The 24,555-nt window shown below is 36.5% G+C and overlaps 2 protein-coding genes across 2 annotated transcripts; one reads left to right on the forward strand and one right to left on the reverse strand.

Moving 5' to 3' along the window:
* The first annotated feature begins 591 nt into the window (after window positions 1-591).
* On the forward strand, window positions 592-1,539 carry LOC123582220 (olfactory receptor 4K3). Its single transcript, XM_045448472.1, has one exon. It carries the CDS (start codon window positions 592-594, stop codon window positions 1,537-1,539), a length of 948 nt encoding a protein of 315 aa, XP_045304428.1.
* Window positions 1,540-13,436: 11,897 nt separating this feature from the next.
* Window positions 13,437-14,978, reverse strand: LOC123582221 (olfactory receptor 4K2-like). Its single transcript, XM_045448473.1, has one exon. It carries the CDS (start codon window positions 14,955-14,957, stop codon window positions 13,989-13,991), a length of 969 nt encoding a protein of 322 aa, XP_045304429.1. The 5' UTR covers window positions 14,958-14,978; the 3' UTR covers window positions 13,437-13,988.
* Between the last annotated feature and the right edge of the window lie 9,577 nt (window positions 14,979-24,555).

Here is a 24,555-nt window from a genome sequence, read left to right on the forward strand (position 1 = left end):
TCTGGACAATCTCCATCTGAAAACTGGAATAGATTATGTTTCTCTGTAGCTCTTTCCCCTCCTTATGTTCTATTCCTTTATCCTACCCACTGTAAGAGACAGTGCCCACATTCCTTTCCACTTGTGTGTTCCCACTTACCATCTATCATCATTCTCAAACTTTGTCCACTCCAGTCCTTCAGTCATCATGATGTTTTGAAAAAGGTTACCATTCTTCCCCTTCAAAACTTTTTGGAAGTTGTGAAAATTTTTTTAAGTACTTCACAACTGAAGAGTAAATCTTCAAATAGCTGATTTTTTATTTCCTGTTATGAAGACTTATATCTTATTTTTAAGCAAATTTCTAAGTCATAAGATTTAATCTTGAATTGAATCAATTAAGATACCTGGAAAGACCATGGTGAAGTATTTGACCACTGTGATCAGGGAAGTGATAAAACAGGGAACTATTTGGTAGTGGGATGCCACTAAATTATTTCATGCCAAAACAAAACAGAAACAAAAACACCTTACTTTTAATTTGATCACTGTATTTTTTCCTAGTTATCCTCCCATCTGGAAATGTCATAATCCTTCCAGAAATCAGAGTGAATGGCCTGGAATAATCAGTCAGTCGTAACTGAATTCATACTACAGGGTCTCTCCGGTTCTTGGGAACTCCAGATCTTCTATTTCCTGTTTTTCTTCATAGTCTATGCAGCCACTGTACTGGGGAACCTCCTTATTGTGCTCACCATCATGTCAGAGCCACACCTTCACTCCCCCATGTACTTTTTGCTGGGCAATCTCTCCTTCATTGACATGTCTCTGGCCTCATTTGCCACCCCCAAAATGATTGCAGATTTCCTCAGTGAGCACAAAGCCATCTCTTTTGAAGGCTGCATCACTCAGATATTTTTCCTGCATCTGTTAGGGGGTGCTGAGATTGTACTGCTGATATCCATGTCTTTTGATAGGTACGTGGCTATATGTAAACCTCTAAGTTATTTAACCATTATGAGCCGAAGAATGTGTGTTGGGCTCGTATCACTTTCCTGGATTGTTGGCATCTTCCATGCTATGAGTCAGTTAGCATTTACTGTGAATCTGCCCTTCTGTGGACCCAATGAAGTGGACAGCTTCTTCTGCGACCTCCCCTTGGTAATTAAACTCGCCTGTGTAGACACATACATTCTGGGAGTATTCATGATCTCAACCAGCGGCATGATTGCCCTGGTGTGTTTCATCCTTTTGGTGATCTCCTATACTATCATCCTGGTCACTGTGCGGCAACATTCCTCTGGTGGGTCCTCCAAAGCCCTCTCCACTTGTAGTGCCCACTTCACTGTTGTGACCCTTTTCTTTGGCCCATGCATTTTCATCTATGTGTGGCCTTTCACAAATTTCCCAATAGACAAAGTGCTCTCAGTATTTTATACCATTTTCACTCCCCTCTTGAATCCAGTGATCTATACCCTTAGAAATAAAGATGTCAAGGATTGCATGAGAAAACTTAGCAGCCATATCTTTAAGTCTAGGAAGACTGATCATACCCCTTGATTTCCTTATACAAAAATGAAATACCTGTTTGGCATTTACCTTCCTCATTCAGTTGGTCAACAAAGCGATGCTACTTCGAGAAACCAGTAAGTTCCTGGCAGAATTATTTATGTAATCAGTCTTAGCACTCACTGAGTTCTGTTCATGTTAATTGTTCTTCACACAATATAACATTTACAACAGGGCATCATCACATCTATACTCAGCATTTTACTGCCCAGAGACCCACTTTTTAGAATATCCAGCTTTTGTCAGATATAAACAATTTATTTGAGTATTCCTCCCCTGAGACATTTGCATGTTTTAAGAGTAAATTTGCTTCCAGTCTCTTGTAAGTAGCCTCTAAGCCAACACCCAGTATACTACCCTGTACACTAAAGTAACAATGAAATTATTTGTTGCTGACAAAGGTGCTGATGCATGAATTATTTTAGTTCAAAAGTCGGGAAAAAATTGAAGATTCTTATGAATTAAAAATATGTGGTATTTAATATTTTGAAACCAAAAATAAGAATGTACCTTATTTATATTCTGTCCCTACGTTCCCTAGAGTGGATTTTCCAATTTTAAAACAGTACAGTTAACTCCAGAAAATTCTGGTAGTCTTATATATTAAAGATTGATATGTAGTATACAGCAAATTCCATCCACACTCCCATTCTAGAACCTGAAACTAGAGACCCAAGGACACTGTAGCTTTTTCATGGTAATGCTAATTAGAGGCAGAATCTAGGTCATTCACCTCCAAAGAGAGAAATATGTTTGTTTTCTAAACAGTAACAAGTTATTTTGGTGCTATGACATTTGTTTTATTGTTTTTATAATCAAAAGATACCTGTAAAGAGTAGTGTCCTAACAGATCTGAACCAGTTTCCCCCCTGGTTAGACACAGTATTTGACTTAAGGGACCTATGAAACAGTGGTCTTTCAACATATTTGATATACCTAATAACTAAAGTTTTTAGAATATAGAAACCATCTAGAAATATCTATTTATTTTATAGATGATGCAGTTGAGAATCAGGGAACAAAGTAACTTTCTCAAGTTCATACATCTGTATGACAAAGTCTAGCCTAGAACGTGCCTCTCCTCTCTCTCTCCCTCAACTGAACAAGGGCTAGGTTATGTTCAAGAGCATTTGGTCATTGTCATTCTGAGAGTTACACATAGAAGAAATGTCAGTGCATATAAGTGGACTAACTGTAACCCTAAATAATTATCCAGCTTCCTGGCATTGTCAAAGTTTGCATAATATTGTAATATTGTATTCGTTTGGGCTTAGGTAAAGACAGGTGAATATCTAGAGATGACTGATGGGAAAAATAGATTGTAAAGAGTTGAAAGAAAGATAAACCAATCATTAGCCGAATGGATGAACAGATAAATGGAAAAGCAGATAGACGGGAGATGGATGTATAGCAAGATATAGATAGATACATACATACATAAGAAATGCTTGTAATCATAAATAAATGAATAAAAACTTTACTATATTGACTCAGTAGTCTGTGTGTTGAATCTGTACAATTGTGAATTGCAACTATCACTTGTTTAAAATTATTTGAAAGGTTATTGAATTTAGTAAAGTTGAAAAGGGATACTCTTAATATTTATTTATTTTTGAGAGACACAGAGTGTGAGTGGGGGAGGGGCAGACAGGGAGACAGAATCTGAAGCAGGCTCCAAGCTCTGAGCTGTCAGCACAAAGCCCAACATGGGGCTCAAACCCATGAACTGCAAGATCATGACCTGAGCAGAAGTCAGATGCTTAACTGACTGAGCTACCCAGGGGCCCTGAATAGGGAAACTCTTAAATACTTCTTGTGATGAAGTACAACTAGTTCAGTTTACTAATGTGTTTAATGGTTGCTTGAGAGATCTACCAATGAATTAATATTAATGAAAAAAGTAATTTAAAAACCTTTTGTTTATTTATGACTCTGGATATTATAAATCTGTTCTCCCACCTTCTCAATTCTGTTAGATCAAGTTTCCAGGTTGTTCATATTTCATTCTGATCAATAGCATATGATTGGCTGATCAGGGTAAGGAATATTGCATTTTTTTTCTGTGTCAGACTATGTATTTTCTGCTCCAGTTTAGCATCTTAACATATACACTAATAGAATTATTGCCAAATAAATATCATGGGTTCCATTATATGGAAATTTACATGTGCTTTAAAATAAAGGTCCAAGTATTAGGAATGCAACATGGTAAATTAACCCCAAACACAAAATCTAGATGGTTAACATAAGCACCAACCTAAGAAAATTTGAATAAAGGACTCTCCCATTCTGCATTCTAAGCGCTCCACCTACAGGGTTCTCTCCCTCCCTGCCTCATATTCTCTACTGACACTCAATTATCTGAGCATGCTCTTTTACCTGGTATTCTCATTACCACAAAGAAGAAGCCTAACACTGAGTCTCAACAGTTTGCTGTAAAGGATAAACCTGACAAACAATTTCAGGAAATAAGTTAATTTTATGATGCCATCTCTTCACCTGGAAGAGTCATTAGCCTAATTGAAACCATGACTACTGTGGAGCAATTTTTTTCTTTTCTTTTTTTTATTCTTTAAATAAGTAGATGTCCTTCATTTATCTCTATTGAGCTTATTTTACAAATTGATCTCTTAATTATAGTCTAATAAATGAAACCAGGAATAGATAAATAAATATATATGTATATATATATGTCAAAGTACTTAATATTGTTCAAAAATTAAATGTACACACATAAAATTGAGTTTGTCTCAGAGTGGATGATCTCAGCAGTGGGCCATCATCCCTAAACTGGGTTCCTGATATCAAAAATCCCTTTAGATATATTTCTCTCCCAGCAAAAAAAAATCATTGTTCTGCTCAAAAAACTACTGTCTCCTGCTCATTTGAGGAGAGAAAAACCAGCAAAGTGGCCTTTCATCTGATGATGTAGCTGAGGGTTTGTGATGCTTCATTATCAAAAACTTTTTTTCTTGTGTCATTTTTTCTGGTCAGTTATCATTTTGCACCCCCCCCCCCCATGATTTAGAAGATGATGTTACAATTTTCATTTTTAAAAATTTCAATGGTTTTATGGGGCACCTAGGTGGCTCAGTCAGTTGAGCATCCAACTTTGGCTCAGGTCAGGATCTCACACTTTGTAAGTTCGAGCCCCATGTCGGGCTCTGTGCTGACAGCTCAGAGCCTGGAGCCTGTTTCAGATTCTGTGTCTCCCTCTCTCAGCCCCTTCCCAGCTCATGCTCTGTCTCTCTCTGTCTCTCAAAAATGAATAAACGTTAAAAAAAATTCAAAAAAATTTCAATGGTTTTAGAACCAAGACATAGTATGATCTTATGACATCCTCCTTGAAGGTTTAACCTAAGCCCCACCTCTTCAAAAGCGGCTCCTCAAATTCTTTTATTAACCTCTACTCTTTTCAGAGCTGATGTTTCCTGCATTATTAATTTTATACATTGATATATATTGTTGCCTAACCATTTCTTGAGTCTGTCTTTTCTTCTTGTAATTTATAAACATTTTGAGAACAGAAACTTTGCCCTTGCTTGCTTTTGTTGTTGTTATTTGGGTAATTTGTTTTTAGTACCTGCCATAACATTTGACTCCAGGCACAGTTACAAGTAGTGATTTGGTACAATTTTTAAAGTAATAATGTTTTTCCAAACACCCTTTTGTGTTTTCCTTGTTACTACCCCACCATTCTTTTACTGTATCATATTAATCATAGAAATGTTCAGATAGAGAGCATTTCAGAGATAAATAGTTGCCCCTATCAAATTCTGTCCCCATCAAATTCTGCCATTAATTATGGGACCTTGTGCAAATCTCTGATCTGATTGAATCATCTGTGACGTGCTTTGGAGTACTTGTTGTGTGTAGGACCTTTGATTGTCAACTCATTTTATCATATGGTAATTCAATTATAAAACTTCCTAAAAGTCAGGAGAAATTGAGGTAGAATGTATAGGGAAAGGGACTCTGCTTTTCTTTTTTTAATAATAACTCCTTATGCTTTTTATTTTGTATTCATTTCTGCATTTTTTTTCTTTTTTTAAATATAATTTATTGTCAAATTGGCTAACACTCAGTGTGTAAAGTGTGCTCTTGGTTTTTAGGGTAGATTCTCATGGTTCATCGCTTACAAACAATACCCAGTGCTCATCCTCAATGCCCATCACCCATTTTCCCTCTCCCCGACACCCCCACCCCCATGGGACTCTGCTTTTATACTCTTCAAAATATCCTGGAGACCCAGGGAGGTATGCATCCCATAAATTTTGGTATGTTGTGTTTTCATTTGTCTCAACATATGTGCTAATTTCTGGTTTTATTTCTTTTTTGATACAGTTGTTCAAAAATAAGCTAATTTCTACATATTTGTTAATTTCCCCATTTTATTTTTGTCATTGATCTCTAATTTTTTATTCCACTGTGCTTGGAATAGATACTTGGAATTATTTCAGTCTTCTTAAATTTGTAATGACTTGTTTTGTGACCTAGCATGTGATCTCTTCTGGGGATGTTTCATGCACACTTGAGAAGAATATATAGTCTGCCGCTTTTGGGTGAAATGTTCTGTATGTGTCTGGTAGGTCCATTTGGTCTGTAGTGTTGTTTCCACCTGCTGTTTCCTTATGAGTAGTTAGTCTGGATCATCTGTTCGCTATTGTATGGGGTATTGAAGTCTCCAACCCTATTGTATTGCTGTCTTCTTTTTAAAGTTTATTTATTTTGAGGGGGAAAGAGAGAGAGGGTATGTGAGGGGGAAGGGACAGAGAGAATCCCAGGCAGGCTGCGTACTGACAGCCTGGGGCTCAATCCCACAGACCAGGAGATCATGACCTGATCTGAAACCAAGAGTCAGTCGCTTAACCGACTGAGCCACTCAGGCACCCCTATTTTATTGCTATCTATTTCTCCCTTCAGATTTGTCAATGTTTGCTATATATGTTTAAGTATTCTCATTTTGTGTACATGTATTTTTCTAATTTTACATCTTCCTGTTGAATTGACTCTTTAGCATTACATAAAGACCTTCTTTGCTTTTGTGACAGTTTTTGACTTACAGTCTATTTTTTCTTATAGAAGTATAGATACCCTTCTCTCTTTGGGTTACCATTTGAATAGAATGTATTTTTCCATTCCTTGACTTTGAGCCTGTTTGTGTGTCCTTAAATCTAAAGCAGATCTCGTATAGACAGCATATAGTTGGATCTTGTTTTTTATCCCTTAGCTGCCCTATGTCTTGTTTGCATGGTGAGTTTATTTACATTTAAAGTCACTGTTTATAATAAGGACTTAGTGTTGCCATTTTGTTCATTGTTTTCTGTTTTTTAATTTCTTTTGTTCCCTTTCCTCTCTTGCCACCTTCATTTTTAATTTTTTTTTTCAACGTTTATTTATTTTTGGGACAGAGAGAGACCGAGCATGAATGGGGGAGGGGCAGAGAGAGAGGGAGACACAGAATCAGAAACAGGCTCCAGGCTCTGAGCCATCAGCCCAGATCCTGACGCGGGGCTCGAACTCACGCACCGCGAGATCGTGACCTGGCTGAAGTCGGACGCTTAACCGACTGCGCCACCCAGGCGCCCCGCCACCTTCATTTTTGATTTGATGATTCTTTGTAGTGCTATGTTTTGATTCTTTTCTATCTTGTATTGCTACAAGTTTTTTCTTTGTGGTTACCATGGGGCTTGCAAAAAAAACTTATTATAACAGTCTATTTTAGACTGGTAACAACTTTAATTGCATAGAAAGACTACACTTTTACCCCCCACACACAAACCCTTTGTAGTGTTGTTGTAAGAATTTAAGCAGATAAAATAGCATGTGCAAAGGCGTCCAAAACAATGGAGTGTTGCACATGAGAAGAAGAAAATTAGCATCTAAAGGGGAGAGGAATGTAAAATAGGGCTGAGAAGGTAAGCAGGATCCAGATGATGCATGGCCTACTATAATTTGTAGTAATTTGTTGTTGTATATTCCCCAACCACATTAGCATTTTTTCTATGATACATAGAATGAAGCCTGTCACATTTTAAGCTTTTAGTAATAAATATTGGAGAATAAATGAATATATGATCTTCAGCAGTAGTGAAATGAGCAGTGTTCAAATCAGCATCAAATCAGAACATTTCACCCTTAGAGACACAAGTGCTGAGAGGTATATGCCTCACCGGGGATGTCCAGTTCTCTTCTCTAATCCTTCCTGCTCCCCTCCAGGTATTCTCTGTCACCTTAATGTAAAGGCTCCCACCAACTTGCATATCATCCACCCAGTGAAAACACACTAACCTGCCATTCAGAACAGACATCAAGAAGCCAGTAAGATCATTTCAGGGTATGGGAGGAGAAGAGATTCTGGGGAATAGCTTCAAGATGCAAGGTGATGGGAAAAGAAGAGAAGAGGTAAAAGGAAGCCTTATTTCCAGAAATTACTGGGTTAACAGTTGCAAGTCAGCTCACCATATAACTTAAGATTGAGGATGCTGGTCAAGTAAACAAATTCAAAATTATACAGGAGAGATTGTAAAGAGATAAGAAAAGCCAGGATAACTTCTCTTCTGTGACTCCAATATCGTCTTCAAGTGCAGACTATGTGTTTGGCACCCTTTTATCAATCATACAGAAAATAAATAAGACAGAACTTTCATCAAATCACCTGAGAAGGCTGTAAAACGTTCTCACAACAGGAACTGGGTAAAAGATGACCCATTGCTTACAGTCTGCCCTCAGTTACCCAATGCTTCCTCCTTCTTTCCAGGGCTCTTGCCACTTTCTTTCAGTACAATCTCTTTCTGCTAATTTAACATCTCGTTCTCTAAAAATAATAAACCAGGGGCGCCTGGGTGGCTCAGTCGGTTAAGCGTCCGACTTCAGCTCAGGTCACGATCTTGCGGTATGTGAGTTTGAGCCCCGCGTCGGGCTCTGTGCTGACTGCTCAGAGCCTGGAGCCTGTTTCAGATTCTGTGTCTCCCTCTCTCTCTGACCCTCCCCCGTTCATGCTCTGTCTCTCTCTGTCTCAAAAATAAATAAACGTTAAAAATAATAAACCATATGCAGCTCCTGAGTTCACTAGGCATTTATATTTTTCTCTGCTTTTTGCCCATGTTGTTCCTTCCCTGTGGCATACTTTCCCCCCAATTTTGCCTTCAAGTCTCAGATTCAGCACTACCTCTGAGGAGCTTTCTCTGACTCTGCAGGCACATTTGGACATGCCCTTTCCTAAGTCTCCATATTACCATGTGCAAACTTACATCATGACCGTTATGACACTGCGTTGTGATTACTTTTCTTTGTACTAGATATAATCTCTTTAAAGGTAAGGGATAATGTCTTATTATTTGTGTTTCCAAAGGACAGAGCATATATCCTGAAACAAACAAACAAAAAAGCCCCAAAAAATATTTCTTGGAGTGGGGGCACCTGGGTGGCTCAGTTGGTTAAGCTTCCAACCTCAGCTCAGGTCATGATCTCATGGCCCGTGAGTTCAAGCCCCACATCGGGCTCTGTGCTGACAGCTCAGAGCCTGGAGCCTGCTTTGGATTCTGTGTCTCCTTCTCTCTCTGACCCTCCCCCTCTCACACTTGTCTCTCTCTCTCTCACTATCAAAAATAAATAAACATTAAAAAAAACATTTCTTGGAATATCTATACTAAAGGGGGATATTAAGGTGGCACCTGTTTGACAGAGCAGAAAATTCTACCTAAGTAAATGTCATCTCCTCTGTTCTAATACTGAACTATTTCAAGAAGAGGGCAGTCCTATCCTCCTATAATTAAAAATGCTGAGGTAGCTCTTCAATATAAAATGAAATACAAGTGACCAAGAGCAAATTTCCACTGGAGTGTAGTCAAAAGAAAATCAGGACATAGGAGAAGAAAGGCATTAAAAAAAGAAGAAGATAGAAGTATAATGAATTTTTTGTATCCCAGTTAGGCTTAAATCCTCATATAGAAATTTACAGGAATATCAGTATTCCAAAGAGATACAATAAATGCTGTTTGTTGAGAGTGAGTCATCAAAAGTTGGGGGCATAATTGAATTGTGTCAAAGTATAGGTTAAGGCTGGAAGAAAAGTTATAAGCATGGTGAAGGAAAAGGCATATTATACATATTATACATTCTTTATAAGGATCAGAAACTGTTGGAGTAATATGCATGAATGGAGTGGCCTAGTTCAAGACAAAACAGAGAGAGGAGATCTCTGGTATTAGCCGAATCTGAAAACTCAGCTGCAACTTAGAATTGTGGTCCAGTGTTCGCAGGGTTATTTTTCTTTTTCTTTCTTTCTTTCTTTCTTTCTTTCTTTCTTTCTTTCTTTCTTTCTTTCTTTCTTTTTTTTTTTTAGAAAATCTATCAAGCTCGGATGCTTGGGTGTCTCAGTCGGTTAAGTGTCCAGCTTCAGCTCAGATTATATCTCATGGTTCATGAGTTCGAGCCCTGACTCCGGGCTCTGTGCTGACAGCATGGAGTCTGGAGCTGCTTTGGATTCTGTCCCTCCCTCTCCCTCTCTCTTTCTCTTTCTCTCTCTCTCTCTCAAAAATAAATAAGCATTAAAATTTTTTTTTAAATCTATCAAGCTATATTTTCTTGTGAAATCTCCCAGTATCTAATTTTGTTGAATTAGCTTGATTTCTTTATAAACCTTTTAGGGAAAGACAAACATGTTGTGAATGCAGGCTGTTGGCTTCCAAACTCTGCTAAAAGAATTAAAAAAAAAAACTGGGATAGACAATGACAAACTTGCACCAAACCAGAGGCTTAGTAAGTGGTTTAAAGCTGAGTTTAGATCAGACAACCTGGCTTCATTGGTGCTATTCACAGTCCCCACTCTGGGAGTTCTTAGTCATGCGGGGGGAGCTGGGGGAGACATATATGTCTCTAGCCTCTTCATTGGAACAATATTGCAAACACAAACTAAAGTACATAGGAGTGTAAAGAAGACCAATTATACTGAAATATAGTTATCAAAATGAGCTATAAATATAGTTTGGGGTTTGACTGATTCCCCAGGAATAGGCTTAACCACAGAAATGCCCAGGTAGAAATTAGATATTTATCCAAAGCTTCAGGGATATCTTAGCAAAATGAAATGTCTGACTTAATGCTATAATTTCACAATTCCAATTTTAACAGTTTCTTAAATAATACTTCTACCATGTCTCCAAATAAACTATTCCCTTATATTTCTGTAAATCTGGACAAGATCTTTCTGCCTGTAGTGGTAACTTCTTTATTTTTAAAAAAAAATTTTTTAATGTTTATTTATTTTTGAAGGAGAGAGAGACAGAGTGTGAGTGGGGGAGGGGCAGACAGAGAGGGAGACACAGAATTGGAATCAGGCTCCAGGCTCTGAGCTGTCAGCACAGAGCCCGAAGCAGGGCTCGAACCCACAAACCGTGAGATCATGACCTGAGCTGAAGTCAGCTGCTTAACCGAATGAGCCACTCAGGTTCCCCAGTAACTTCTTTATTAATAAGCTGAATATAAAGTGAATAGGTAAAAGTCACCATTCGTTTCCCAGTTAATATTTTTTTAATGTTTGCTTGTTTATTTTAAGAGAGAGCAAGCATGGGGGAGGGTAGAGGGAGAGGGAGACAGAGAAACACAAGCAGGCCCCATGCTGCTAGTGCAGAGCCCAACTTGGGGCTTGATCTCATTAATTGCGAAATCATGACCTGAGCCAAAATCAAGTCAGACATTTAACTGACTGAGCCACCCAGCTGCCCCTCCCAGTTAAGAATTTGAAGCATTTCCCTATCTTTTGAATGGGTAAAACATAAAGACAGACAAAATACATGAATAATATTTTATCACTTTTCAATCATAAAAACTTTATTTAAAAACATTGTCGTGAAACAGGACACTGACCTGTAGAACATTGTGCATTGTTTTTTCCCTCCTATGCAATCTTGGAATATATTTAAACTTAAAATGAATAAGAAACTTCTAAAATATAATACTTCCTTTGCAAAACACAAACATACAAAGGACAACATTAACTACATAAATGCACCAAAGATTAATAATTGGCACAAATCCAATATTTTAACATTAGTTAATATTTAGGTAAATTGACACATCCTAGACAGTCTTAAAACCATGCCCTTTAAGTTCCGGTAAGCACATCTATTTCCATTCCGTTTACCCTGTCATTTGTGCATATCTAACACAATGGCACTAAGTAATATTTATTAGTTAGTATTGGTTAAACGTTTAATGAATGCCAAGCACTGCTAATTGTGTTACATGTCTTTTCAATTTTCACAACATTCCTAGTGGTTATATACTAGATCCACATTTTATAGGTGAGAAAACAAAGTCTTAGAAACGTTAGGAATACTTGCTTAAAGTTGTACAACAAGAAGGCGATGCAATTGGAATTCAAGACTGGTCCCATCTAATTGCTAAACATATGTCCCTCACAAACAGAGAAATAGATCTTGTACATTAACGTAGTATCATCAGCACCCAGAAAGGACCTTAAACAGAATGGGTGCTCAATAAATAGTCATTGGACTAAAGATTGCTATTTCAGAAGCAGGGTTTATATTTTATTTTATATGTTTATTTGTTTATTTATTTTTGAGAGAGAGCGAGTGAGCAAGTGGGGAAGGGGCAGAGAGAGAGGAAGAGAATCCCAGGCAGGCTCCATGCTGTCAGCACAGAGCCCGACATGGGGCTTGATCCCACAAACCATGAGATCATGACCTGAGCCGAAATCAGGAGTCAGACACTTAGCTGACCAAGCCATCCAGGCACCCCAGAAGCAGGGTTTATATTTTAAAACAAAGATGATAATTTTTGCTAAAGAATGGAGATGAGACAAAAGGACATTTTTACTTTTTCTCATTTGACTGACTTTATGGCAAGAATAAAGAGTTTATGATTTGGCTAAAAATTAACTAGTATTTTAAACTAGAATGTGGTTTTTATACCTAGCTCCAATACTACATTTCTTCATAAACCTCTGCCACATTATTTAACTTCAGATATTAAATATTTATCTTGAAGATTGTGTTGAATCATGTTGAAACCTTAAAAGTCCAGAATAAATATAAGAAACTATTAATACCATGAATGTCATCATAACAGATTGTTTCCTAAACTATATTCATAAACTTCAGTCAATTCAAAGAGATGCAGCCTATCAGTATGTTGTTATTCATAAAAAACACAAAGTATCTGGCAATCTAATTTCTACAACCACCCTCCATGTTAACAAGAGTCTGTGTAGTTGGGAAGGGAAAAGAAAATGACATTTTTTGGAGTCTGTTGTGTCCACTTTCCATTAAATGGTCACAACAGACAATTTTTATTATCTTCATATTAGAGATTAAACAGGGTAGAGAGATGAAGTGAAACTCCCAGGATAACACAACTAGGAAATGACAGATCCAAAATTAAATCTGGGGTCTAGGTATATTTAGAGCAATGACTTTTACCCATTACAGTAATTCAGTCTTGAACCAGCTCTAAGAATTTTCTGTATCTTAGGTTCTTCCACTGTTAGGGAAATGGTTTGGCTAGCTGATTTTCAAAAAATGTCTTGGAATAAAAAGTATGTTTAACACAATCACTAATAAGCCAGATTAGGAAGAATTGTGCTATGTATTTTTTTAAATTAGTTTCATCTTTTCTTCCTCTAGGCTACGTTATGTTGAGAATGAGACACAAAACTCATACTAAGACTAATAAAGTTTTGTAATGTTTTACTTTGGAAATGACGAACTTGTCATGAATTTAGTAGTTAATTTTTCAAACATTTAGTCTTGAGAGTAAATGAATGCATCATATCTCTGACATTCAGCCAGGTTTTAGGAGAGAATCATATTTTAGTTGTTTACTTTCTATGGTTTAAACTTCACAAATGGCTGTTTAAATAATTATTTGCTATATCAAGTGTGGTAATGATCTATACACCTCTTAAGAAACCAGATTGTTAAATTTCAGATCCTCCAAACTGTTCTCTTTTGTTCAAAGTTGACTCAGAAGAATCTCTTCACCATTTGAATTTTCCCATAAAAATATTTCTAATGAAAAATAAACACTTTTAATCAAAGTTCTGCAAGTGGACACCATCAAAGTACCACAAGGCTGTGCAACTGAGTACGAATGTTCTGGGGTAGAAGACAAGAGAACAGTATTTTATCTCAGGTTTCTCTAAGTTGCTGAGGTATGTTGATAGGATTCATGGGTATATGAAGCCCTGAATTTATGTTTTGATTATATGTGCATTTTTCTGTGAAAATAACCTATAGATTTCAGCAGATTTTCAAATGTGTCTGTAACCTCAAAAGGCTCACAAACATCTCAGTAATTTTTAGACAAGATTACTTCACATCTCTCAACCCTGGCTTCTTCTTTTTGTGAATTTAAACTAAAAGACTTGAAATGAAGATACTAAGTATTGCTATAAAAATAAACTGATGATATAAATCTCAGGAGATTGATTGCACTGGATATCTAGGAGAAGTTTTCCCAAGATTTAGATATTGGTTACTTAGTTTCTTCTTCACAGCCATCTTCATTTCCTGGTTTCTCAAAGTATAGATAAGTGGATTCAGGAAGGGGGTAAAGATGGTATAGAAAACAGACAGAACTTTGTCCACCAGGAAGTTGGTGAAAGGCCACACATAGATGAAGATGCAGGGCCCAAAGAACATTAACACAACTAGGAAATGTGCAGTACAGGTAGAAAAAACCTTAGATGATCCTGTGGAGGAGTGGTCCTTGATAGTGACAAGAACAATGACATAGGAGGTGAGCAAAAGCAGAAAACTTACAAGAGCAATCACACCACTAGTTGAGATCATGAAGATTCCAAGAACATAGACATCTATACAAGCCAGCTGGATGACCAAAGGAAGGTCACAGAAGAAACTGTCTACAACATTGGGACCACAGAAGGGTAAACAGAGAGTAAAAGCTAGCTGGCTCATTGTATGCAGGAAGCCCACTGTCCAAGAAGTTACCACAAGCCCAACACACACTCTTTGGCTCATAATTGTTGAATAATGGAGAGGTTTGCATATGGCAATGTACCTGTCAAAAGACATGGAGATCAGCAGCACAATCTCAGTCCCAGTGAAAAGGTGCAAAAAGAAGATCTGAGAAATGCAGCCCTCAAAGGAGATGGTCTTATGCTCAGTGAAGAAGTCCATGATCATCTTTGGAGTGGCAAAGGAGGACAAGCACATGTCAATGAGAGACAGGTTGCTGAGGAGGAAATACATGGGGGAGTGAAGGTGTGGGGTGCATAGGACTGTGAGCAAAATCAAGCAGTTGCCTGACATAGTTAGTAAATAGAAAACAGAAAACATCACAAAGAAAAAAATCTGGAGCTCAGGAGAATCAGTAAGTCCAAGTAATACAAATTCAGATACTCCAGAATGGTTGAATCCCTCCATGATCTGCAGACTCTGCTCTGCAATGACAAAATAGGACAAAATTACAGAGCTAGAAAATGTGACACTTCTACAATTACACGTGAAGGAATTATGGTATCAATAATTCACAAGAACACTGATTACCTAAAAGCCAATAACTATCTCAGTGAAGATTTTTCCTTTTGGCACAAATTTAACAATTGCTATCAGATATCACTTCAAATGGACAACTTCTTGATTTTGACCAACATCAGCACATTTTGGGTTATATTCATCACATACCCACACACTAATATTCTGGATACTAAGGAGTTATATAATCCATATTTATAGAGGAAGAATTGCACTAAATGTGCTCTACTTATTATTCAGGTATATAAAAAATTAAATGATGGTTGAAATCTCCAAGCTTTCTGTTAAACAATAACAATAAAAATATGATGATGTCAAATCCATTATTGTTGAGCACTGGATTTAACTAACAGTTTAACATAACAATTTCAGAAGACCCATTTAGTGTCTCCTATCAGGGTAATAACTAGTGACCTTCTGTTTCCTCAGCTACAGAAAAAACCCAGTTCCACCCTTACTTTACTTGCAAATTTTCAAATTGTTTTCTCACTATTGATAAGTACTATTCTTAATACTTAAAAATATAAATAATAAGTTACTTTCTTGACCCCATTAAACTATTGATAACCAAAAGGTGTACCTATGAGTTTTTCTCAATTTTATTTTATGATCCCATAGAAACATTTGAAAGAGAGAGAGTATCCCTCCTTCTCATGCTACTCCAACAAAACTATTTTTTTAGACTAGAAAAAAATATATTCTACAACTGGACAAGGAGATACACAAGATAAGTGTTGGACATCCTTGAGTACCATAATGCTCAAAACAAAACAAATTTAAAAATCCACTTAGATGGTGGTATCTCAAGGTGACACAGGAGCCACTTGGGGGAGGGTGGGAAAGACACGTTAAGGACTCAGACTCATTCTTCAAAATTGAGTTTGTAATTTGCAGCACATTTCAAGTTCTGCAAATACCTTCTGTGATGTTCTTTTTAATTTAAATAATCTCCTGTTTTTCCATGACAAAAAAATAGGTTTCATAAACCATTTGCAAATACTCATTGTTCTTTCAATATTGATAAATATCTGTAAAATTTATCAGAGAACAATAGTCCAGAAATATTAAAACTGGACTGTGGCAAAGTAGTTCAAAGGGTTAAGGTGTCCTTACCCTGCTGTGTGGCCTTGATCTTACCTTGATCTTGATCGAGAGATTAAATTAGATAGTCTGTATAAAGCACCTATCATATTTCCTGGGCAACATTTAAGAATTCTCTAGGTTTCAAAATTCATAGTTAAGAATACTGTCCTGAAATAATCAGCTTGTTTTAGTTCATTAATAATAATAATTACAGCATAAATATTCAAACCTAGTTTCAGTGCAGGGATTTAGGAAAAGACGTGTTCTTACAAAAATCGTTTCACCTTTTTCAAGTTAAATTACTTCATTTTAAATGAAAATTATGAGTACCTTGATATATTAAATGCACTGAAAATACTCAGCCTCACACATTTGAGTATTTCTTCTGTTTTCCTAACTTGATAATGTAATTAGTAATGGAAACTCAGAAACTATTATGCCTAATCTATATATATGTATATATGTATATGTATATAGGATGAATATATTGTATATTCATTGTAACTGAATAAACAGTTGTCAGAGTTTTTTCTCCTTTCATCTACAGAATTCACATTTAATTCCTATTTAGTGGAACCATCTATCTTTACATCTTCATTATTTTTTTTCTTTGCTACTCCATTATATTTGCTCTATAGAATTATTAAATGAATTGTTTTTGCCACCTGAAGAACACAAAACACGACCGCTTCCCAAGATCCTTAATATTATTTCCAGATTTTAACCTACCAGTTATACATCAGGAATCAAAAACACCATGTAGTTTGAGACTCACAAGCCTACTGAAATCACCATAATTCTTAGTAAGCATCAAAAGCCTGGAGTATGGATATAGGTTTTTCCCATTCCTGGTATAAAAACCTCTAGAAAGCAGCGACATTCAGGAGATGAGGGATTAGACACTCCTGTCTACTTGCAGTGGGAGTTATTAAAATGTTGAATTGACTTTTCCCAAAGTTACAAGAATTGTGGAGTGTGTCTTTGCTATTTAAAGTGAGGATACACCCATGATGAAGCAGTCTTCATTAGAGAAAGAGCATAATTGGGACTGGAGTGGGAGAAGGACACCTTTGAGCAACACCAAGGAGCATTTTAGTAGCAAAAAATTGCTCCTTTGAATATAGAAATAGTCCCACCTTTAAGCCACAGTGTTCAGTGTCTTAATGTTGGAAAATTACTCTTTTAGGCTAAGATACTTTGTCACCAAAATATATATATATATATATATATATATATATATATATATATATATATTGCTTACTGGAAGAATCATATAAAGGTATAATCTGCATTAAAGTTTTTTTTTTAATTTTTTTTCAACGTTTATTTTTTTGGGGACAGAGAGAGACAGCATGAACAGGGGAGGGGCAGAGAGAGAGGGAGACACAGAATCGGAAACAGGCTCCAGGCTCCGAGCCATCAGCCCAGAGCCTGACGCCGGGCTCAAACTCACGGACCGCGAGATCGTGACCTGGCTGAAGTCGGACGCTTAACCGACTGCGCCACCCAGACACCCCTGCATTAAAGTTTTTGACAGGACATTAAAAATTATTACAGGCTAGTAGGTATAATGATATCTGCCACCACCAATAGGTGAAATCTGGGGAAGGCGAAGTTGGAAAGCCCAAAGTAATAACAAGAAGTTAAGACAGGTACTTTGCAAGTAACCTAGAAAAATGGTGTATGAATTAAATTACACAAATGTAAAGCATTTAGCACAATACCTAGCATAGAGAAAGTAGTGAATAAAATATAGAATAACTAATGGAGGTGATTCTAAATAACATTATTTTTTGAAATGTCCGTCACACATAATTCAGGAAAATACCAGATGTAGATTCTCAACCTGAAACAATAACTGAGGATGTTGCCGTATTTACTTGAATCATTCATGTGTGGATTGCTCTTCAAACACAACTTTCTCCTCAAATACCTCAGTAATTTGAACTCCTCATAGCTATACTACCTATCCTACATTCCCCAGAAGGCTAGCAGTAGAGTCCAAGGAAATCTTCCCTAGATGACCACATTTCTTACAGACTTTGAAATAATAAACAACTTTGTTTTGAATATTTTTACAATTTCTGTAAAGAAAGGAAATTTTTTAAAAAGCCAACTAACATAAGAGCAGTTGAAAAAATTCACTAAATTTTACATATTTGCCCAATTTTTAAGCTTTTTTAAAAATTTTTATTTATTTTAAGAGACAGCAAGTGAGAGAATCCCAGGCAAGACCCATGCTGTTAGCAAGGAACCTGATGCAGGGCTCGAAATCATGAACCATGAGATCATGACCTGAGCTGAAACCAAGAGTCGGATGCTTAACCAACTGAGCCACCCAGGCACCCCAATCAATATTTGCCCACTTGAAAACAAAAAGTAAATGTATACAGACATTACCAGAGTTAACCTGGAAAGGTTAAGAGAATTAACAGAAAGATAATAGAAATAAAAGATAAGTCAGAAAGAGTATGAAGGAGTTTGGGGGCATTATGCAACTGTTCTGTATCTTGGTTGCAGTGGTGGTTACATGAATCATTACATGTCTTAAAATTCATAGCACTGCATACCAAAAGAAATCAAAACCAATTTTAATTTAAGAGAATTTATAAAGTATAATTTTAGAAAGCAAAACCAGATAATTTTGCTTACAAAGTAAGCAAATAAAACCACGAGCTTTCTTATAAACCAACACTAACCTAATAAAATATATAGTAAAAAAAAAAAAAAGCCTTTTCAGATAAGCAATAGAATACATAGAGTAAATAGGAATAATCTTAATCAGAAAGGTGTTGGATCTATGTGACAAGCTATATAATACTCTACAAAAGGAAAAAAGCAAATTAAGGTACATGCTGTGTTGTTGGAAGGCAAAATACAGTATCACTTACAGTATCAGTAAAGTAAATTTTTTTTTATTGAAGTACAGTTAAATACAGTGTTATATTTTCAGGTGTACGATTATGTTACTCAGTGCCCATCATGGTAAGTGTAGCCACCAAACAATGTACCACATTAACCATATTAATAACCATATTCCCTATGCTGTACTTTTTTCTCTGTGACTTAATTTATTTTGTACTATAAATTTATACCTCTTAATCCCCTTTATTTCACTCGTCCCCACCCCTCCCCTTTGGAAACTACCTGTTCTCTGTATTTAAGAGTCTGGTTTTTTTTTTTTTTTTTTGTCTTTTTCTGTTTCTTTATTTCTTAAATTCCACACTGAGTGCAATTATATGGTATTTGTCTTACTTTGACTGATTTCACTTAGCATAATACTCTCCAGCTCCATCCATGTCATTGCAAATGGCAAGACTTCAATTTTTATGGCTGAATAATATTGTGTGTGTGTCTTCTGTTACCATTCATCAGTTGATGGACACTTGGGCTGCTTCCATATTTTGCTTATTGTAAATAATGCTGCAATAAACATAAAGGTACATATCTTTCAAATTTTTGTGTTTTGGGGCAGGTAAGTACCCAGTAATGAAATTACCAGATCATATGGTGTTTCTATTTTTAACTTTTTGAGGAAACTCCATAGTGATTTCCACAGTGGCCACACCAGTTACATTCCCACCAATAGTGCATGAGGGTTCCTTTTTCTCCACATCCCAGCCAACACTTGTTTCTTGTGTTTTTGATTTTAGCCATCCTGACAGATGTGAGCTGATATCTCATTATGGTTTTGATTTGCATTTCCCTGATGTTTTAGAGGTGTTGCACACCTTCTCATGTGTCTGTTGACCATCTGTATATCTTTGGGAAAATGTCTAATCAGGTTCTCTGCCCATTGTTTAATCAGGTTGTTTGGGTTTTTTTGGTGTTAAGTTGTATAAATCATTTTTGTATTTTGAATATTAGCGTCTTATCATATATATGACTGAAAATATCTTCTCCTACTCAGTAGGTTGCTTTATCTTTTTCATAGTTTGTTTTGCTGTCCGAAAGCTTTTTATTTGATGTAGTCCCAATGGTTTATTTTTGCTTTTCTTTCACTTATCTCAGGAGACCTATCTAGAAAAATGTTTCTATGGAAGATCAAATAAATTACTCCTTATGGCTTCTTCTAGAGTTTTACAGTTTCGGGTCTCACATTTAGGTCTTTAATCCATTTTGAGTTTATTTTTGTGTATGGTGTAAGAAAATGTTCCAGGTTCACTTTTGCATGTAGCTGTCCCGTTTTCCCAGGACCATTTGTTGAAGAGACTTTCTTTTCCCCGTGGTGTATTCTTTCCTCCTTTGCCATAGATAAATTGACCATATAAGCGTGGGTTTATTTTTGTGCTCTCTATTTTCTTCCATTGATCTATGTGTCTATTTTTGTGCCAATACTGTTACTGAGAGATAAAAAAGGAAAGAAGCCTTGGTTCTTCTTGCTGCCACTGTGAAGAATAACAGGACAGGAAAATGAAAGTAAAGCAGAGCAGTTTTACTAAAATATACATCAAGGGAGGAACAGGCCAGTCAAGAGAGACAAAGGCCCCAGAAACTCTGGGGTATGAGCTTATATCAGTTTTTTCTCTTTGGGGTGGGTCCTAGAGTAGCGACATTTGAGTGACAGGCCTGGATTATATAATAATTAGCCAACCAAGCATGTCTTTTACCAAGATGCATTTGAAATCCCTGCACAGGGTAGGAAACCGCATTATTTCTATTCTAGAGATAGAGGTCAGATAAGGACCGGCAGCTGCTTTCTGCACAAATGCAACAAGCACAACAAATTTAACTCTTCTTCTGCTAGGATGTTGTAACTGCAAGCTGACTGCTAAATGAGTGGGATGGAGTGGTCCCAGCGTGTCCCTTGTTGGGGCTGTCAGGACGTCTAAGGTCCATCCTCCTGTTGCACATGCCAAGCTTCCTGCCTATCAAGTACCATACTACTTTGATTACTACTACTTCATAGTAGATCTTTTTACTAAAGTTTATTTATTTATTTTGAGAGAAAGACAGTGTGAGCAAGGGAGGGACAGAGAGAAAGGGAGAGAGAAGGAATCCTAAGCAGGCTCCGCACCGCCAGCTCAGAGCCCAATGTGGGGTTCAAACCCGGGAGACCATGAGATCACGCATGACTTGGGCCAAAACCCAGAGTCGGACACTTAACCAACTGAGCCACCCAGGTGCCCCTGGAGTATATCTTTAAATCTGGGGTTGTAATACCTCCAGCTTTGTAACTCTTTAAGACTACTTTGGCTATTCAAGGTCTTTTGTGGTTCCATACAAATTTTAGTGTTATTTGTTCTAGTTCTGGTGAAAACTGCTATTGGTATTTTGATAGGGACTGCACTGAATATGTAAGAATGCTTTGGGGAGCATGGATATTTTAATATTAATTCTTCCAACCCATGAGCATGGAATATTTTTCCATTTGTTTGTGTCTTCAGTTTCCTTCATCAGTGTTTTATAGTTTTGGAGTACAGGTCTTTCACTTCCCTGGTTAAGTTTATATAAATGGGATTGTTTTCTTAAAGTCTCTGTCTGCTACTTCATTATTAGTGTATAGAAATTTAACAGATTTCTGTATCTTTTCTATCTGCAAATTTACTCAATTTTTGTTTTAGTACTTTTTTAGTAGAGTTTTTAGGGTTTTCTAAGTATAATACCATGTCATCTGCAAATATGGACTGTTTTACTTCTTCTTTACCAATTTGGATACCTTTTTTTCTTATCTGCTTGCTATTTTGAGGACTTCCAAGATAAGTTGAATAAAAGTGGTGAGAGTAGACATTCTTGTCTTGCTCCTGATCTTAGAGGAAAAGCTCTCAGTTTTCACCATTGAGTATGATGGGATAGCTATGGCTTTTTCCTTTGGGCCTTTATTGAGACATATTCCCTCTAAACCCGCTTTGTTGAGGGTTTTTGTCATGAATGGATGTTGCACTTTGTCAGATGTTCTTTTTCTGTGTCTATTGAAATGATCATATATGATTTTTATCCTTTCCCTTGTTAATGCAGTGTGTCACATTGATTTGTAAATGTTCAACCACACTTGCATTCTGGGTATAAATTCCACTTGATCCTGGTGAATAATTTTTTGATATATTGTTGGTTTAGTCTGCTAATATTTTCTTCAGGATTTCTGAATCTGTGTTCATCAGAGACACTGGCTAGTAGGGTTTTGTTTTGTTTTGTACTGTCTTTGGTTTTGGTATCAGGAAAATGCTGGCCTCCTAGAATGAATTTGGAAGGTTTCCTTCCTCTTCTATTTTTTTGGAATAGTTTCAGGACAGTGGGCATTAACTTTTCTTTAAATGTGTGCTAGAGGGGCGCCTGGGTGGCTCATTCCGTTAAGCAGCCAACTTCAGCTCAGGTCATGATCTCGCGGTCCGTGAGTTCGAGCCCCGCGTCAGGCTCTGTGCTGACAGCTCAGAGCCTGGAGCCTGTTTCAGATTCTGTGTCTCCCTCTCTCTGACCCTCCCCCGTTCATGCTCTGTCTCTCTCTGTCTCAAAAATAAACGTTAAAAAAATAATAAATGTGTGCTAGAATTCATCTGTGAAACCATCTGGTACTGTACTTTTGTATCTGGAGAGTTTTTTGATTACTGATTCAATTTTGTTGCTAGTAATTTTTCTGTTCAGACTTTCTGTTTCCTCATTCAGTTTTGGAAGGTTATACATTTCTAGGATTATGTCTATTCCTTCTAGGTTTTCTAATGTGTTGGCATATGATTTTTCATAATATTCTCTTATAACCCTTTTTTAATGGTGTCCTTCCTTCATTTCTGACTTCATTTATTTGAGTCCTCTCTCTTTTTTATTGATGAGTCTGGCTAAAGGTTTATCAATTTGGTTTATGTTTTCAAAGAATTAGCTCCCAGTTTCATTCATTTTTTTCTATTGTTTTGTTGTTTTTGTTGTTGTTGACGCTATTTCACTTATTTCTGCTTTAATCATTATTATTTCCTTCCTTCTACTGGCTTTTGGCTTTGTTTGCTCTTCTTTTTCTAGATCCTTTAGGTGTAAGGTTAGGTTGAGATTTTTCTTGTTTCTTAAGATAGGCCTATACTGCTGTAAACTTCTTTTAGAACAGCTTTTCCTACATCACCGCACAATGGTTGTGTTTTCATTTTGATTTGTCTCTGTGTATTTTTTATTTCCTCTTTGATTTCTTGGGTAACCCAACCATTATTTAGAAGTACATTATTTAGCTTCCATTTATTTGCTTTGTTTCCAGATTTTTTTTCCTGTAACTGATTTCTAATTTCATACCATTGTGGTCAGAAAAGATTTATTTTATTATTGCAATCTTTTTTAATGTATTAAGATTTGTTTTGTGTCCTAACATGTGTTCTATCTAGGAGAATATTCCATGTGCGCTTTAAAGAATGTGTATTCTGCTGTTTGGCTATGGAACAGTGTGTGTGTGTGTGTGTGTGTGTGTGTGTTTTTACACACACACATACCGTTGGCTTTGAATGACACAAGACTGCATAGATCTGTTTCCTTGTTGATTTTCTGTCTGAATGAACTATCCCATTGATGCAACTGGGGTGTTAAAGTTCCCTACTATTATTGTATTATGATCAATTTCTCCCTTTTTCCCTGTTAATAGTTGCTTTATGTATTTAGATGCTTCCTTTTGGGATGCATAGATATTTGCAATTGTTCTATCCTCTTGTTGGAATGTTTCCTTTATCTTTCCCTACAGTCTTTGCTTTAAAGCCTATTTTATAGGTTATAAGTATTGCTACCTCAGCTTTCTTTTCACTTTCATTTGCATGATGTTTTTCTATCCCCTTTCAATCTGTGTCTTTAGGTCTGGAATGAGTCTCTTGTAGGCAGCATATAGATGGGTGTTGCTTTTTAATTCATCCTGTCACCCTTTGTCTTTTGATGCAGCATTTAGTTCATTTACATTTGAAGTAAGTACTGATAGGTGTGTACATATTGCTATTTTGTTACTTGTTTTCTGGTTGTTTTTGTAGTTGTTTTCTGTTCTTCTCTCATCTCCTCCCTTGTGGTTTGATAGCTTTCCTTAAATTGTTATGCTTGGATTTTGTTCTCTTTTCTGTGTGTGTATCACAGGTTTTTGATTTGTGGTTACTATCAGGTTCATATATATCATCTTAGGCATATAGCATTTCTATATTAAGTTGATGGTCACTTAAATTCCAAAAACACTAAATTTTAACTCCCCTCCCTTTTATGTGTATAACTTTTTACATCCTTTTGTGAATCCCTTGGTTAATTTTTGTCAATATAATTGATTTTTACTGCTTTCATGTTTTAACCTCCCTACTGGTTTTATAAGTGATTAATCTACTACCTTATTATTTTTTTTTAACTGCCAATTATGGACTTTCCTCCTTTCCACTCAAAGAATTCTCCTTAACATTTCTTGTAAGGCTGCTTGAGTAGTGATGAACTCCTTTAACTTTTCTTTGGGAATCTCTTTATCTCT

This window comes from Leopardus geoffroyi, chromosome B3 (assembly GCF_018350155.1).
Source record: "Leopardus geoffroyi isolate Oge1 chromosome B3, O.geoffroyi_Oge1_pat1.0, whole genome shotgun sequence".
In the NCBI taxonomy this organism is placed as follows: domain Eukaryota; kingdom Metazoa; phylum Chordata; class Mammalia; order Carnivora; family Felidae; genus Leopardus; species Leopardus geoffroyi.

Bases quoted from the DNA above. Each gene is read 5' to 3' on its own strand.
- LOC123582221 (XM_045448473.1), bottom strand. From the start codon at position 14,957: ATGGAGGGATTCAACCATTCTGGAGTATCTGAATTTGTATTACTTGGA.
- LOC123582220 (XM_045448472.1), top strand. From the start codon at position 592: ATGGCCTGGAATAATCAGTCAGTCGTAACTGAATTCATACTACAGGGT.